The 15,870-nt window shown below is 36.7% G+C and overlaps 2 protein-coding genes across 2 annotated transcripts; one reads left to right on the top strand and one right to left on the bottom strand.

The window, feature by feature from the left end:
- Positions 1–1,830: 1,830 nt before the first annotated feature.
- LOC104086980 (17.3 kDa class I heat shock protein-like) lies at positions 1,831–2,698 on the top strand. The gene has a single exon (XM_009591347.4). It carries the CDS (start codon positions 1,987–1,989, stop codon positions 2,461–2,463), a length of 477 nt encoding a protein of 158 aa, XP_009589642.1. The 5' UTR covers positions 1,831–1,986; the 3' UTR covers positions 2,464–2,698.
- Positions 2,699–3,189: 491 nt separating this feature from the next.
- LOC104086979 (18.2 kDa class I heat shock protein-like) lies at positions 3,190–3,945 on the bottom strand. Its single transcript, XM_009591346.4, has one exon. The coding sequence runs from the start codon at positions 3,820–3,822 to the stop codon at positions 3,343–3,345; it is 480 nt and encodes a 159-aa protein (XP_009589641.2). The 5' UTR covers positions 3,823–3,945; the 3' UTR covers positions 3,190–3,342.
- Between the last annotated feature and the right edge of the window lie 11,925 nt (positions 3,946–15,870).

The following is a 15,870-nucleotide window of genomic DNA, read 5'->3' as shown; positions in this document are numbered from 1 at the left end:
CTTTCAAAACTGGTGGTGCGCCCGGAATCTGATCCATTCAGGCGTGAAACTCTTTTGATCCATCCGTTCATTCATTTCCCTCATAAATCGCATGAGCTCGATTTTGAAGGGGTCATTCCCGTTATCGTTACCAGATCAACTACTTGTCCCTCTGACACCGTCGAAACCGACCTCACCCCTTGGGGTGTTATTATCGACTCTTTAAGCCGTTTGATTTGAAAGAATGCCGGGATGAATCGGGCCCCTTCCGTTTGCATTATTGGAAGCACCTGACAATGCTTGTTTCAACTCCGTCATTACCCTATCTATTCTTGAGAGGTGGCTCATGATGGCTTTCTGCTGCTCCCTAAATATTTTCACTATTTCCACGACATATTCTTCCTCCGCATCATCGGGAGTTGTCTCCCGCACATGCCTAGGATACTACCCTTCACGTACCGGGGTTGCTTCGTCACCTTCGTTACAGGTGTCGCTGATTGAATCTTCATGCTGAGGCAAATTTTCGTGTCCCTCAACGTTGTGCGTGATGCTGACATCATTAGCATCAATTTTTGATTTTTTACTAAGGAAAATATCAAACAGGTTAGTAATAAACATAAGGATCAAAGCAATTACGCAACTGTCTAAGTCTCACAGTGGATGCCAAATTATTTACCAGTAAAATGGTACTGTTAAATTTGTTACTGGTTTATAGATAAGCGAACTGATTTGATCCAAAAATGATAATGAGATAAGATTAAAAGTAAGTTAGCAATTTAAATTGAAGAAGATGACAAGTGTGGCTGCGAGAGTAGTGTCTCCGAGGACAGAAATGAGAGCAATGTAAAAGAGCAAATAAAGTTGTTTAATTGAGAGCGAAAATGAAATACAACATATATTTTGCCAAGAATTTTGTGTCCTATAATGACCGTTGAGCCTGCTATTTGTAGCTACACCTAGGAAAACAGGATCCTAGTATCAAGCCCACTTAAATGATAATAAAGGAGTCATTGATGAATATATAACTATAGGTCATGAATGCAAATATTCTCTGCAACGACTGCCCATCTAATATTTGATAATATTCTTCATTGAATGCTATTTGATGACAAATAATCGATCTGCTCCCGCTGACCATTCCCCCTTTGGGGTTTACCCGATGTCAATTGTAATTGTTGTTCCCGGTACTGATTGTTACTTGATTCGCCTTTTGTCTGTCTTCGGTTCCACATGTCATGCTATCATTCGACCATTTATTATGAATCGATTTTACCTTATACAAAGATATTCAGACATATTTGCCAGGATAGTATACGAACTAACATCATAGCCAACCAACAAATTGGCGTCAGCTCGAGAAATTTGGGCATGTAAAGGTACCTTATTTGGTGATTTTTCAGTTAGATATCTTGTTAACTTGTTATACATTTAAATGTGATAGCTGAGCATGCTTTGTGAAATTTCAATCAGTAGTTCTACTGTAAACAAACATTAATTCACCTGTAAAGTGCCAAAATATGTTACCATATGTTTGCCAATTATGGCCTTGATTTTATTTGAAGCTGTGAGAGGGTAACTTGCATTACTGTTGCTTATAATAATAATAATAATAATAATAATAATAATAATAATTATTATTATTATTATTATTATTAGTGTCGCATTAATGTTTCTTCTGCATAGCAGATATCTAAATATAATGAACCCTCAACAAGAAGGAAGAAGCAATATAGGAGAAATGGTTCCTTATTTAGAAAATGAAAACTAACAAATAAAAAGCTAAACGGCAGGGAAAACTAAGAAAGAAGAACTTTCACAATATGAGGTAAAATAGAAATAGTACAGACTTTTGTCCTTTTGAACAATTAGCCAACACCGTGTAGTAGCTCTGGAAGTAGAACTCTCCCGAGTGTGGGCAGTTAATCCAGGCATATATAGCGCCCACTCCCATCGCTAACGCCATAGAATCCGAAGTAAAGCCACTAAAGATAGCAATTTCGACCAATCATGTCAATCATACCAAGTTTCTTTGGCCGCCGATCCAGCGTCTTCGATCCATTTTCTCTCGACGCTTGGGACCCATTCGAGGGATGGCCGTTGTTCCGTTCTATTTCCGACCAGTTCCGTTCAAACTTCCCATCATCGTCATCCGATACGACATCGTTTGACTGGAAGGAGACCCCAAATGCACATGTATTCAAGGCTGACGTCCCTGGGCTAAGGAAAGAAGAGGTGAAGGTCAAGTTGGAAGATGATCGGATCCTGCAAATCAGTGGGGAGAGGCAGAGGGAATTGGAAGATAAGGGTAACACCTGGCATCGCGTGGAGCGGAGCAGTGGTAAATTTGTGAGGCGCTTCAGGCTCCCGGAGAATGCTAAGGTGGATCAGGTGAAGGCTAATATGGAGAATGGTGTTTTGACTGTTACGGTCCCGAAAGAGAACGCCAACAAACCGGAAATGAAGTCCATTGACATTTCAGGTTGATTTCTGTAGTCAGTTATTGTGTTTGTCCCTCCTTGCTGTTGTAAGTTGTTGAATTACTTAAGGCCTGTGTTTCGGCTACTTGGGGTTTTTCGGTGATGTTTTGGTGTTTCTAATGTGAATTTGGGAGGGGGGAAATTATGGACGAAGGTGGTGCTTTACCCTGTAAATCCTTGATTTAGCGGCAATTGAGAACATTTATTTGTTAATTATGATAACAATTTACTGGTTTTATTTCTCCAGGTTGTCAGGCTTTTTTCTAGTAATGTTAAAACCTATTATGTACTGCACTGTGGATACAAGTTAATCAGTTTTATAATACTTGGCGCATCATCAATAAGTATAACAAGGATTAGCATCTTTGTTTCAGTAGCCAAATAACATCAGGTATGATTATAGTTAATTGACTGATATACAGCGCAGACTGACAACTTGTCTATTGTATTATATAGTATTGTGTTTTGATTGTTACTTAAATTTTATTATATCGTATCGTTAAATTTGTGGTTATATCGTTAAATTCGTGGTTATGTAGCGACGAAAAATGCACTTTATAGAACGACATATTTAGTGTAGTGGCGTTATTACCTTGCTTTTTTTATCACATTCTACCCTTTCTTATTTTTAAATAATTATATTTTATTTTTTACCCTACTCTTTTATATAATAATTCTACTCCATATCCTATTTTTTCTTAATAAATTTATTCTTTATATTGTTGGCGTGTGATTGGTAAAACAATACAATTTATTCAAACATAATATTTATCATAATACAGTACGATTCATTATAAATTATAAGAAGCATAGCTTACAGAGACACAATTTATTCATTATGATCTATAATAGAGGAGACACTTGCAATTTGTGAGGAAAGAAATAATTAACCAGATATCTCAATGGCTTTGACCTCAGGCTTCTTCACTTCCTCTTTGGGAACTGTAACGGTGAGCACACCATTTTCCATACTAGCCTTCAGCTGATCCATCTTGGCATTCTCCGGCAACCTAAATCGCCTAAGGAATTTGCCACTGCTCCTTTCAACACGGTGCCACTGGTCATTCTTCTCTTCTTGCTCTTTGCTTCTCTCTCCGCTAATCTGCAGCACTTTTCCTTCCTCGACCTCCACCTTCACCTCTTCCTTCTTCAGCCCCGGAAGATCAGCTTTGAAAATGTGCGCTTCTGGAGTTTCTTTCCAATCAATCCTAGCGTTGGCAAAGGCAGAGGTTTCACGAACCGAGCTGGGGACATTGGCCAAATTGCTGGAAATGGGAAAACCTTCAAAGGGATCCCACATGTCCAGAGAGAATGGATCAAAAACGTTGCTTCGTCGACCGCCGAAAATGCTTGGGATAAGAGACATTCTAGACTGAGAGGGCTTTTGAGAGTCGGAGATTGCTTCGATTGTTAACAGATATTTGCTGATTTGGCACACAAGAGAAGTGAGTTATATATATATAGGAGGAAATAAAAGAGTCTGGCAACTTCAAGATTTTTCTCATCTTTGCTTGAATACTCCTATCAAATTGTGGAAGAATGTTTGGTTCTGTAAACTTCTGGAACATTATTCATAATCTTCTAGAAATGAAGAGTGTGACAATCAAGTTCGGACCTTCTTACTTGGGCCTTTAAGAATGCTGAGCCCATCTTTTTTATTAGGCTTGGCCCATACAATTAGTTCCATCAGTTGAAAGTGTAAAACAGAGTAGAGCAAATGACCCTCTATAGCCCTTCAAAATTTTAATAGCCTATGTTTTTCCTTATTGACACAAAATATCCCTCCGGCCCAAACATATTACATTTAATAGCCCAAAATGTCTATTTTTTATATTTTTTGTATAATGACAATCTATTTTGTATATTTTTGTATAGCGACAGTCTATTTTGTATATTTTTTGTATAGTGATTGTCTATTTTGTATTATTTTTGTATAGTAACAGTCTATTCTATATATGTTTTGTATAGTGACAGTCTATTTTATATATTTTTTGTATAGTGACATTTTATTGTATATAAATTATATAGTCACAATCTATTTAGTATATTTTTTTGTATAGTGACAGTCTATTTTGTATATATTTTATATAGTGACAGTTTATTTAGTATATTTTTTGTATAATGACAGACTATTTTGTATATATTTTGTATAGTGACAGTCCATTGTATATATTTTGTATAGTGATAGTATATTGTATATTTTTGTACAGTGACAGTCTATTTTGTATATATTTTGTATAGTAACAGTCTATTTTATATATATTTTGTATAGTAACAATTTATTTGTATATATTTTGTATCCCAGACACTTTTATCTATCTAACGTGTGTAGATTGTTGTATGAGGTATACAAGCATATATATTATTCTTTTACCTTAACCTTATCTATCCAACGTGTACAGACTATTTTGTATATAAATTAATAATCAGTGTCATGTGTTCCCTTGCAATAAAACCACCAAATTGTTTACCACATTTGTTAGATATATTCGTCAAAATCTCTGCAATTGCACTTTGTGTGAGATTTGGACTCACTTTTATTTGCAATCCTTCTACGGAGGATTATTTTGCTAGTAGACATCCAGATATTTCCGGACTTCAAAGTATGAAGAGAAGATTAATGATTTACTAGAGTACTTTTTCGTACTTTATTAGTAGGTTTAGTTGATTTTTTTGTAGTAGTAGTTTAATTATTACTAGTACGTTAGGATTCTAAAATATTTTATTTTATTTCAGCATTCGAATTGTGTAAGAGTTATAATTACTTCCTTTTCTTACAAGTTGATGTTTTGAGGCTAAGAGTACTTATGTAATAGTCTAATTTTACTATAGTTGGTTACAAAAATTTAGTTTTGTTATTTGGAATAATATTATTAGCAAAAGTCGTACATAATTTACTATAACCTGTTAAATTATAAAGATTGTGTAGCAAATTCATTAAATTGAGTGTATGTCTAATATATAACATAAATCTTTCTCGGAAGTTGGAAAGTATCTGCATTGGAGAATGTGAATTTGGAGGAATATTTCTTCAATGTATTATGAGCAGAAAACTATTTGTTGGTTAGCATATGTTATTTGTTTTTGGCAAAAAATTGTAATGTAATACTTTGAGACATCAACTGATATATGTTTTGGCCGAGTGGCCACTTATGTAAGAAGCTCAATACAATAGGCCGAATACATCGACCCCTTAAAGTTTGGGTTTTTTACACGCTTGATCCTTTTCTAATAAAGAGCATTTTTTTTTATTATTAGCATATTATAAAATTTAAGCTCAATATTTAATAAATTAATTGACTCACTAATCACAGGAAGTACTTTTTTTGTCCATCTCCATTCTCTCTTTCCAACATTCATCTTCTTCACTCCATTTTTTAAAATCTGATGCATATGTGAATGTCATCTAAATTCAAGATATATTGATTTATATGTCTTTAATACTTTGTATATCAAGTATCACTTTAATTCAAAATGTATTTTTATGTATATAATTGTTGTATATTTATTTGTGAAGTGCCAACTTATTTTAAGATGTATTTTTAATGTATATTTCAAATATATTTTATATGTCAAGTATCATTTTAATTCAGGATGTATTTTTATGTATATTTTTTTGTATATTTATATGCCATCTTAATTAAATTTAAGATATATATTTTATGTATATTTCAAATGTCTAAGTGTCATCTTAATTGAAGATGTATTTTTATGTATATTATTTGTATATTTTAAATATTTTAATTCAATGTCTATTTTTTATATATACGTATTGTATATATTAACATATATTATTATCGAAGTAAGATCTTTATGTTAAGAAAGGAAGAAAGAAGGAAGAGAAAAATTTAAGAAAGATAATTAAAAAGAAAATGAATGAAATAAATTTAGAAAATATATTGGCTTCGGCAGAAAATAAAATTAAGAAGATGAAGAAAAAGAAGGAAGCTAATAGATAAAGAGAAAAAAAGGCATGATTTTTGTACAAAGAATTATTGACTTTCCATTCAAATTGCTTATGTTTAGGGATTAATAATTAATATTTCTATTTTAATGAAACTATATTGTAACGACCCGACCGGTCGTTTTGAGTATCACAGCCCCGTTTTCTCTTTTACTACTCAATTTGGGCTTTACAATTATTGTGTGACTTGCCGGGGTAATTGGTTCGAGTTCGGTGAGGTTGTGGAATGAATTGGAACACTTAGTCCAAGGTTTAAAACTTAAGTTGAAAAGGTTGACCAGATGTTAACGTATGTGTAGTGACCCAGAGAATTTTGCTAAGAAAATTAAGGTTTTGTGGTGTCGAGATATATCAATTAGTACAAAGCGGCTCGGACTTTTTGGGTTGAACAATGCACCGGGAAGTAAAGGAAATTTTTGGCGAAAAGACATGTTTCTGATGTCCGCATAATGGCCGCAGAAGTGAGGCAGTGGAGGGCCAGTTTGGATGAAATCTGCGGTCGACTATGCGACCACATACACAGACAGATGTTTGCCAGTATTGGACACCGATTATGAGACTGATATGCGGTCCACATAACCATTATGCGGTCGAATATACGACCGCAGAACCTGTTCTGGAGTTTCATTTTTCTGGTTTTATAAACCCGACCCCATTCTTATAAAACACTATTGGGGGTCTTTTTTAAGGGTTTCATATGATATTTTAGAGAAAGGTGAGAGCATTTTAGAGAGAGAAAGTGAAGACTTAGTCATTTATCCATCAATTCTTGTTCAAGGTTCGAAGATTTCACAAGGATCTTGCTAGGGGTTCAAAGAGGTAAGAATTTCATTCCTCAATTCTTCAATTTCGGGTTTGGAGTAAAAATGGGTGATTAATAGTATGATTCTTGGGCGTAAGAGTATTATGTATACATACCAATAAGGTTGTGAAAAGATTGTTAAGTTCAAATGGGTAAGGATTGAGTTAAAAATGGTAGGAGTCTTCATAAACTTTAATTGAAGATTTGAGGGTCGAGTTGATGTCGTAATTTGGTGAAATTTATATGGTTGGATTCGTGGTTGGATGGGCGTTCATATTTTGTAACTTTTATCGGGTTCTGAGATATGGGCCTCACGAGCGATTTTTGAGTGTAATTTCGGATTTTGTGGAAAAATTAGTATTTTGATATGGAATAAATTCCTATAATTTGGGTTGACTGAATCAAATTAATTGTGACTAGATTCGAGTCCTTCGGAAGTTGTTACGCGCTGAATGGAATTTATGGAAGCATTGTTTAGCTTGCTCGATATTGGATTCGGCTTGTTCGAGGTAAGTAACTCTTCTAATTTTAGAGTTAAGGGTATGAACCCTGAATATACGTATTGTGTGAATTGTTTGGAGGTGACGCACATGCTAGGTGATGGGCGTGTGGGCGTGCACCGTACGAATTATGACTTGGTCAAATTCCATGGGACTGTATAGTTGAATAATCTGTTGATATCCGTACATTCTCTATGTGTTAGAGAAAATTGAGTTGAGACTCGTATTAAAAATCATGCTTAGGCATATGTTGTTATTGATGGTACCCATTGGGGTCATTTTTGTGGTTGAATAATATGTTCAAATTGTAATTGTTCACTCAGTCATATTTATTCATTTCATATCATACCTCAGTCTCTCTTATTTATTGTTGATGCATCATATCATTGTTGTTGGGCTATTTTTCATGACATTGTGAGCTTGAGAGACTGGAGAGATTGATAACTGAGTGAGGCCGATGGCCTGATTGTGAGGATGAGTGTGGATCGGGGCTGCCCGTCTGCAACATACTTTATTATTATGGCACGTGAGTTGTCAGTGCAGATTCTGATATGATATTATAGTACGTGAGTTGTCCGTGCAGATTATAGCGCTTGGGCTGAAGGAGCCCCTCCGGAGTCTGTACACACCCCCAGTGAGCGTAGGTACTTACTGAGTGCGAGTGCCGAGTGCTGAGTGACTGGAAGGCATGAGTGATTGTGAGGTATGTCCGAGTGACACGAGTGACTGTGAGGTTTGCCCGAGGGGCTGTATATGAGTGATATTCTGCCCGAGGGGCTGTTTATGATTTTATCACTGAGTTGCATCGCGTTGGCATGCACACATGACATACAAGCATAGAGATTTATTTTTCTCATGCTGTACAACATCACATCATTCTTGATTTCTCACACATTTTTGACAGATGGGCATAGTGATGCATTTGTTTTATACGGGTTATCCGGAAGGAAAAATGAAACATCTTATTTATTATTTAAAGGAATTTGGGAAATCACAGATTTCAGACTTACTCATATTTTGGTGATTTTAGTAAAAATAATTGAGTTTTACTATTATATTTAAAAAGAAAAATATTTATTTTTCCGGAACTGTGAACGAACTGAGCACTTTATTATTGAGTTATTCATTGTGCTGCCTCAATTATGTTGTTATGAGATTTGTTTTCTGGATATTGTTGTGGACTATTGGTTTTTGGACCCGACCTTGGTTAAAGCTCGTCACTGCTTTCAACCTAAGGTTAGGTTTGTTACTTACTCAGTACATGGGGTCGGTTGTACTGATACTATATTTCTGCACCTTGCATGCAGATGTTGGCTGCCGATGTTGCTGTGTTCGATGGAAGATGGATTTGAAGATGTATCTGCGTTCCGGTTGTAGCTGCCTCTTGTTCATGGTAGCCTTAGATTCATAAAACTCTGTTTATGTACTTCTCAAACAGATGCTGTATTTATTTCGTACTAGCTTTGTAACCTCTATTCTTAGAAACTCATGATTTGTACTATCAGTTCTTGGGGAAAAGTATTGGTTTTAGATATTTTCTTTTAACTAATTGCCTCGTTAATCTCATTGGAATCAGATAGTTGGTAATTGGCTTACCTAACGGGTTGGGTTATGTACCATCACGACTAGTTAAATTTTGGGTCGTGATATGTATGCTACAAATATAAATATTTTCCTGCCACAACTGTAATATTGGATTTCCTGCTAAGAATTTGTTATATTTCTTTTAAACTATTATGTAAAGTTCTCTTAAAGTTTGTTCTCACTTTTTTAGACACTCCATCTTAAATTCGATCTATTTGAATACTCCAATCACAACTCACATGTGTCATTTAGATACAAAATTTGAAGGCAGTCAAACACAAAAGGTATGTGAATTCACATGCCTGACTAACGAATAAGACGAGGACACGTGAATTTAATTTAAACAAATTTTAAAAAATTTTGAATAAAGAAAAGTAAAAGTGAAAACGAGAAACCCACTCCACCATTGTCATCTTCCCCAAACGACCCCTCCTTGGCAGAAAAATTAATTTCTGGCCATTCCTTTCCAACGATGTCTTCTTCTCCAAAAGAAATTTCGTTTTTTTCTCCTTTTTCTTCACGTAGAAACTTTAGCCTAAATTTGTTTGAAAGATCCAAATATGATTTTCTTCTTCTTTAGATTCACAAAACTTCGCCGAAAAAAATAAAGCTTTGCCAAAATGTTTTGAAATGTAATCTGATTTTTCTTTAGATTTCAGTCAGAAAGTTTAATTTTGTTACTATTGAGAAAAATAAAACTTTGCCGGAAAAAATAAAGTTTCATCGAAAAATATTTCTGTTCAAATATTTCTTCTTCTAATTGTTAATTCTGTTAATTTTAACAGATCCAAATATTGACAAGAGAAGCTCGAAGTAATAAGGCTTTTCTCTCTTCTTCATGTTACTTTTTGACAAACTAACAAGATTTTATTTTTTTGGGCTAAGAGGTTTGGTAAAGCTCACATGATGGAAGATAATTGTAGAAGATGAGCTAGTGGTGCTGTTGTATTTTTTTCCAGTTTTGCACCTAGTTTAGCTCTAAACATGAGGAAGAAAAATGGAGAACCGTAGGTGTTCTTCATAGATGGAGATGTGAGAGAAAAAAAAGTTAGTCACTTCATTATTTTTTTATTAACACTTTTCTTTGGACCATAACAATAGCATTATATGCATGTCACTCTTTAAAGAGGTGGGCAGTACACGCTATGCCACATCACCAAATTGTATCTAAATAACATATTTGAGTTATAGTTGAAGTGGTCAAATGGAACTAACTTAAAATGGATTATTTAAGTGAAAAATGTGGATACTTTTAAGGGGTTGTCGATGTATTTCGCTAATAAAATAACACGATCGTTATTTTATTTTGCCACCCACCTCCCTATGTGACCATCATGATGGTGACACTGATATAGTCTAGCAGAAAGCCATCGAGGACGGTAAATTGCAGGACTTATTACAATGCCGATGCTATTGAGGACCATGGATGTGGAGCGTAGATAGTGAGGTAAGAAAGCACAAGACTATATAAATCATATATCAGTATATTACAATACCGATGTAAAATTCAAGTCGCATACCTTACAATGGACCATAACAGAATATAATTTGATGAAAATTTATTTTTCGCTTATTTTGAATTTAAAAATGTTTAACAAATTCTGTAAACAATAACTAGAAAGAAAGAAGAATATCTATGCTTGGATAACCTTCTTTGATTTTTCTAATTCCCGTCCCCAATTCGGATTTGGTGGTAATATATCTAAAGATCATATTTATTATAATATTGTTCCTCCCCAATTTTAGTACTAATTTCAAGAACTATCTAGATATTCATCGATTTTTATCACATAACTCCTTCCTCAAATGGATAAAATGTCAATAGGTACAATTCTAATGGTCGCACGATTCAATTCTAATTCAATAAGCTTGCATCTTCAAAAGATTTTTCCTGGTCATCAATACAACCTATTTTTAATAGAACCATTTTTATTCTTTGAATAATCAAATTTTGTATTGTCAACTGCAAGAGAATAGAAGAAAGAAAGCAAGCCAAAAACTTCTAACTTCATCACTAGCTTTCCTATATTTCCTAAAATGAGATTGAGCTTTCTTCCATCCCATAAAGCACAAGTTTTCTTGTTCATAAATATGTCAAGTGCCGATAAAATTATGCGCGTTGTATCGAATTAAACCATATGCTCCAAATTCTCTCTCTAGAATTTTGCTCTCAAAATTCGCCCGTCACTGTAGCGGTGAATAGTGCGCGAACAGCTGCTATAGTGCAAACAGTACAGTGAATAGTGCCAAATAGTGCGTGCGAACAGTGATTTCATTACTGTTTCGCTGCTACAGTGCAGTGAACAGTAGCATCGCTTCACTGTTCATCCAGTGAAACAGTGATTCGATACTGTTCATCACGAAAAGCTGTGAGTTTGAGCTTCAATGATCGCGATGGCCGGCGACCAGCCATCTTTTCCGGCTGGTCTGCCCTCCTCCAACATCGCCCAACCACAAACAACACCAACTATCAATCCACAAACTCTAGATTACTCAAAGATTTTGACACCCAACTCAATCAATCCTCCTGCAATGACTGCTGCCCAAGCTTCAGTGCAGCCCATCGCCCAATCATCTACGACAACAAACAACAATCCCCAATCCATGGATTATTCAAAACTTTTAAAACCTACTGCCATTAATGCCCCTATGCAAACCTTCACTACGCTACCATTGAAACCAGTTGAGTTCCTTCATGGAGAACCAGTTGTGAAGTTGAAGAAACAAGAAGTGAAGCAATATATCGTACAACAAGGACTTCTACTTGCAGTTCTTGGAAACTTTTCGTATGGGAAGCCTGTAATTAGTGAATTACGTAAAGTGATTCCAATTCAATGTGAGATTAAAGGCCATTGTTCAGTTGGTTTAATTGAAGATAATCATGTGTTGATTAGGCTGTCTTTATTGGAGGACTATGTTCATCTTCTTTCAAAGCCAGCTTTTTATTTAAAAGCTCAGTTAGACATGTGGCAGATGCGTTGTACAAAATAGAATCCATGGTGGACACCTGATGAAGAGACTCCCATTGCCATTGTTTGGATTAGCTTTCCAGAACTGCCTCCTAATTTCTTTGGGAAGGAATGTGTATTTTCCTTAGCTCGTGCAGTTGGTAATCCATTACATGTAGACCTAGCCACTCAAAATGAGACTAGACCTAGTTGTGATAAGGTGAAGGTGGAAGTTAACTTGTTAAGTAAGTTCCCTCATCGTATTAAGATTGTGGAAGAAGCTGATGAATCTGGACCAAAAGAGTTCAAGTGGATCAGGATTAAGTATAATTATATGCCAAAATATTACAAACCTTGCAAAAAACAGGGGCATAGTGAGGTAGAATGCTGGGTAATTCATCCTGAATTACACAAGAGATTTGAAAAAAGTGTTGAGGAACAAAAAAAGGAGAAGGCAGATGTGGTGAGTTTTGATGCAATGGGACTGCTGCAAATTCAACAAAGTCCTATTGCCTCTAAGGTATGGAACTTGTTCATGGGGGCTGCTGGAATTATTGTGCAATTGATTCAATTGAAGCAGATTATAAGGCATTGGTGGTATACTCAGTGTTGTCCAAAATTAAAGTCACTATTTCAAGCAGTACCAGCTATCATCACTTGGGAGCTTTGGAAGAGAAGAAATGCAGGTAAACATGGGGGTTCAGTGTCCACAAATAGGGTGATTCATGAGATAAATAGGACATTGCATCAACTGGCAAGGGTGAGGTATGCTTGTATGCCTAATATTTCATTGTTATGGCCAGGCATGATTCAATACTTTGTAGGATATAAATCTATATTGATCACTACAAGAGTAACATGGCAGCTTCCTTTTCATGGTTGGTACAAATATAATACTGATGGAGCCTCAAAGGGCAATCCTGGACCTAGCTCCCTAGGCTTTTGTGTGAGGGATGATGAAGGTGATGTGGTGTATGCTAGGGTAGTAGACCTGGGAGTGACAACTAATATGGTAGCTGAAGCTAAGGCTATTCTTCAAGGGTTGGAATACTGTGTGGAGCATGATCTTCACCCTCTCATATTGGAGACTGATTCATTGGTGATGAAGAAGGTGATAGAAAGGGAATGGGATCCTCCTTGGGTAATTGCACAGGATGTGAAGAAAATTATAGAGATGAAGGACAACTTCAATGTGATCTTTCAACATGTGTTCAGAGAAGGCAACTCAGTGGCAGATTTTATAGCTAACATTGTGTTTTCTTTTGCAGGTACATCTGAGTTTCATTCATTCTATGAACTTCCTAGTGCAGGGAGGAGGTTTATCAATCTAGACAAATCTCAATCACCTAACCTTAGGGTTAGGATAGCAAAGAGAAGAACCCCAGACTGATGGCTTCACAGGATTGGACTCTGCACAAACCTGCATGTTTCTTTGTCTCATTCAGTATGCTATTAAGGTACTTTCCAATGGTATTAGTATGGTCCCATGCTCATTCTGGGGTGTTTTGATAGTGTACAGAAAAAATGCGATAAGCAGGTGTGGGATGGTACAATTTATCCTACTTCTGATATGTCCAAATGCTAAGAAAAATGCTGAACCCATCATATGGTATTTCTGGAGAATGTTGAATCATTTCTCAGTGGTATTAGCATGCTTTCATGCTCAATCGGAGGATGGTTTAGCAATGTTTAGAATGATGTCTATATTAAAGGTTATAGTAGGGAAGGATCTGAGCTTACAAGATCACAAAAAGGCACAGTTTCAAAGCCTGGCCTTTGCCTTGCAAAGCCTACTTAAAGCCAGCTCATTTCTAGCATTTGCCTTGCAAAGCCGGCCTAAAGCTAGCTCATGCCTGGATTTTTCCTTGCAAAGCCTGGCTAAAGCCAGCTCAAGCCTGGCTTTTGCCTTGCAAAGCCTGCCTAAAGCCAGCTCAAGCCTGGCTTTTGCCCTGCAAAGCCTGTCTAAAGCTAGCTCAAGCCTGGCTTTTGCCTTGCAAAGCCTGCCTAAAGCCAGCTCAAGCCTGGCTTTTGCCCTGCAAAGCCTGTCTAAAGCCAGCTCAAGCCTGGCTTTTGCCTTCCAAAGCCCGCCTAAAGCCAGGCTCCTCTTCTACACATTAATTTTGATGAGTGAGCACATGATTAATACTTTGGCAAAATCAGTCCACTGCATATGGAGATCATATAGCAGCTACACTTGGAAGACTATGCTGGCTTCAACTCTGTGGTGGAGATGTTTGGAATTCATTTTAGCCTATGGACAGTATACCCTAGCGCTTGGTGAGAGCTTGATAGGTGCTGCTTGGTATTTGCCAATGACAATTGGATTCACATACACTAATAGGAGAAGGAAATATTCAACTTATTATGTTGTAATAGCTAGTTCATTAGATTTTAGCTTTTCTAACATTTTAATAGCTAGTAGATTCATGCAACTTCTATTTTGGTTTGGACATCTTGTAAGCTTTGGACCCATTTTGGGATTTTATTTATATATTAGCCACTAGGCAAGTGCTGCCGAGTGGTATAGTTGCTTAAAAAAACACGCTCCATTGTTTGTATATGCTTTTATCAATTTCTTTGAGTTTTGGTCCTGCGACAATACTCTCGAAGAGGAATGTTTCATGCGTTAGCCCGACCCATGGTTTGCAGGGCGAACGCTCATTGTTTATAGCATGGATTACCAGGGTCTCAAGCTGTAACGACCCAGCCGGTCGTTTCGAGAGTTATAGCCCAGTTCCCCTATTTCCCACTTCTTTTTGTGTTCTTCAGCTATATTATGATATACCGGGGTAGTTGGTTCGGGTTCAGAGTGGTTTCGGAGTGAATGGAGACACATAGTCTCTTAGTTGAGAGCTTAAGTTGGAAGAGTTGACCGGATATTAACTTATGTGTAAACGACCTCGGATTTGAATTTTGGTGGTTTTGTTAGCTCCGTTAGGTTAGTTTGGACTTAGGAGCGCATTCGGAATGTGATTTGGAGGCCCGTGGTAGAATTAGGCTTGAATTAGCGAAAATTAGAATTTTGACGATTTTGGCCAGTAGTGGAAATTTTGATATCGGGGTCGGTTTGGATTTTTGGAAGTGGGAGTAGGTTCGTGGTGTCATTTTTAACTTGTGTGCAAATATTTAGGTCATCCGGATGTGGTTTGGTAGGTTTCGGCATCATTTGTGGAATTCGGAAATTTAGAAGTTCTTTGGCTTAAATCCGAGCGTAATTTGGTGTTTTGATATTGATTTGAGTGATCCGAAGGTTCGACTAAGTTTGTATGAGGTTATAGGATATGTTGGTATGTTTGGTTGTGGTCCCGAGGTCCTTGGGGTGATTCCGGGTGGTTAACGAAAGGTTTGGAGTTGGAGAAGTACAACTGAAGCTGCTACTACTGGTGCTTTCCGCACCTGCGGTGTGGGAACCGCAGGTGCGAGGCCGCAGGAGCAAAGAAAAAGCCGCAGGTGCGGCTAAGGGAGACCTGGGCTCCGACCGCATGTGCGATGGAAATCTCGCATCTGCGGTGGTCGCAGAAGCAATTTGGGAGGCACAGATGTGCAGATGGATCGCATGTGCGTCTCTGGTGATCGCAGATGCGGTCAAGTGATCGCAGAAGTGGAGTCAGGATTT

Source organism: Nicotiana tomentosiformis, chromosome 3, assembly GCF_000390325.3.
Source record: "Nicotiana tomentosiformis chromosome 3, ASM39032v3, whole genome shotgun sequence".
Lineage (NCBI taxonomy): Eukaryota > Viridiplantae > Streptophyta > Magnoliopsida > Solanales > Solanaceae > Nicotiana > Nicotiana tomentosiformis.
The sequence above is the reverse complement of the archived record's forward strand: the minus strand, read 5'-3'. Positions and strand labels throughout refer to the sequence as shown.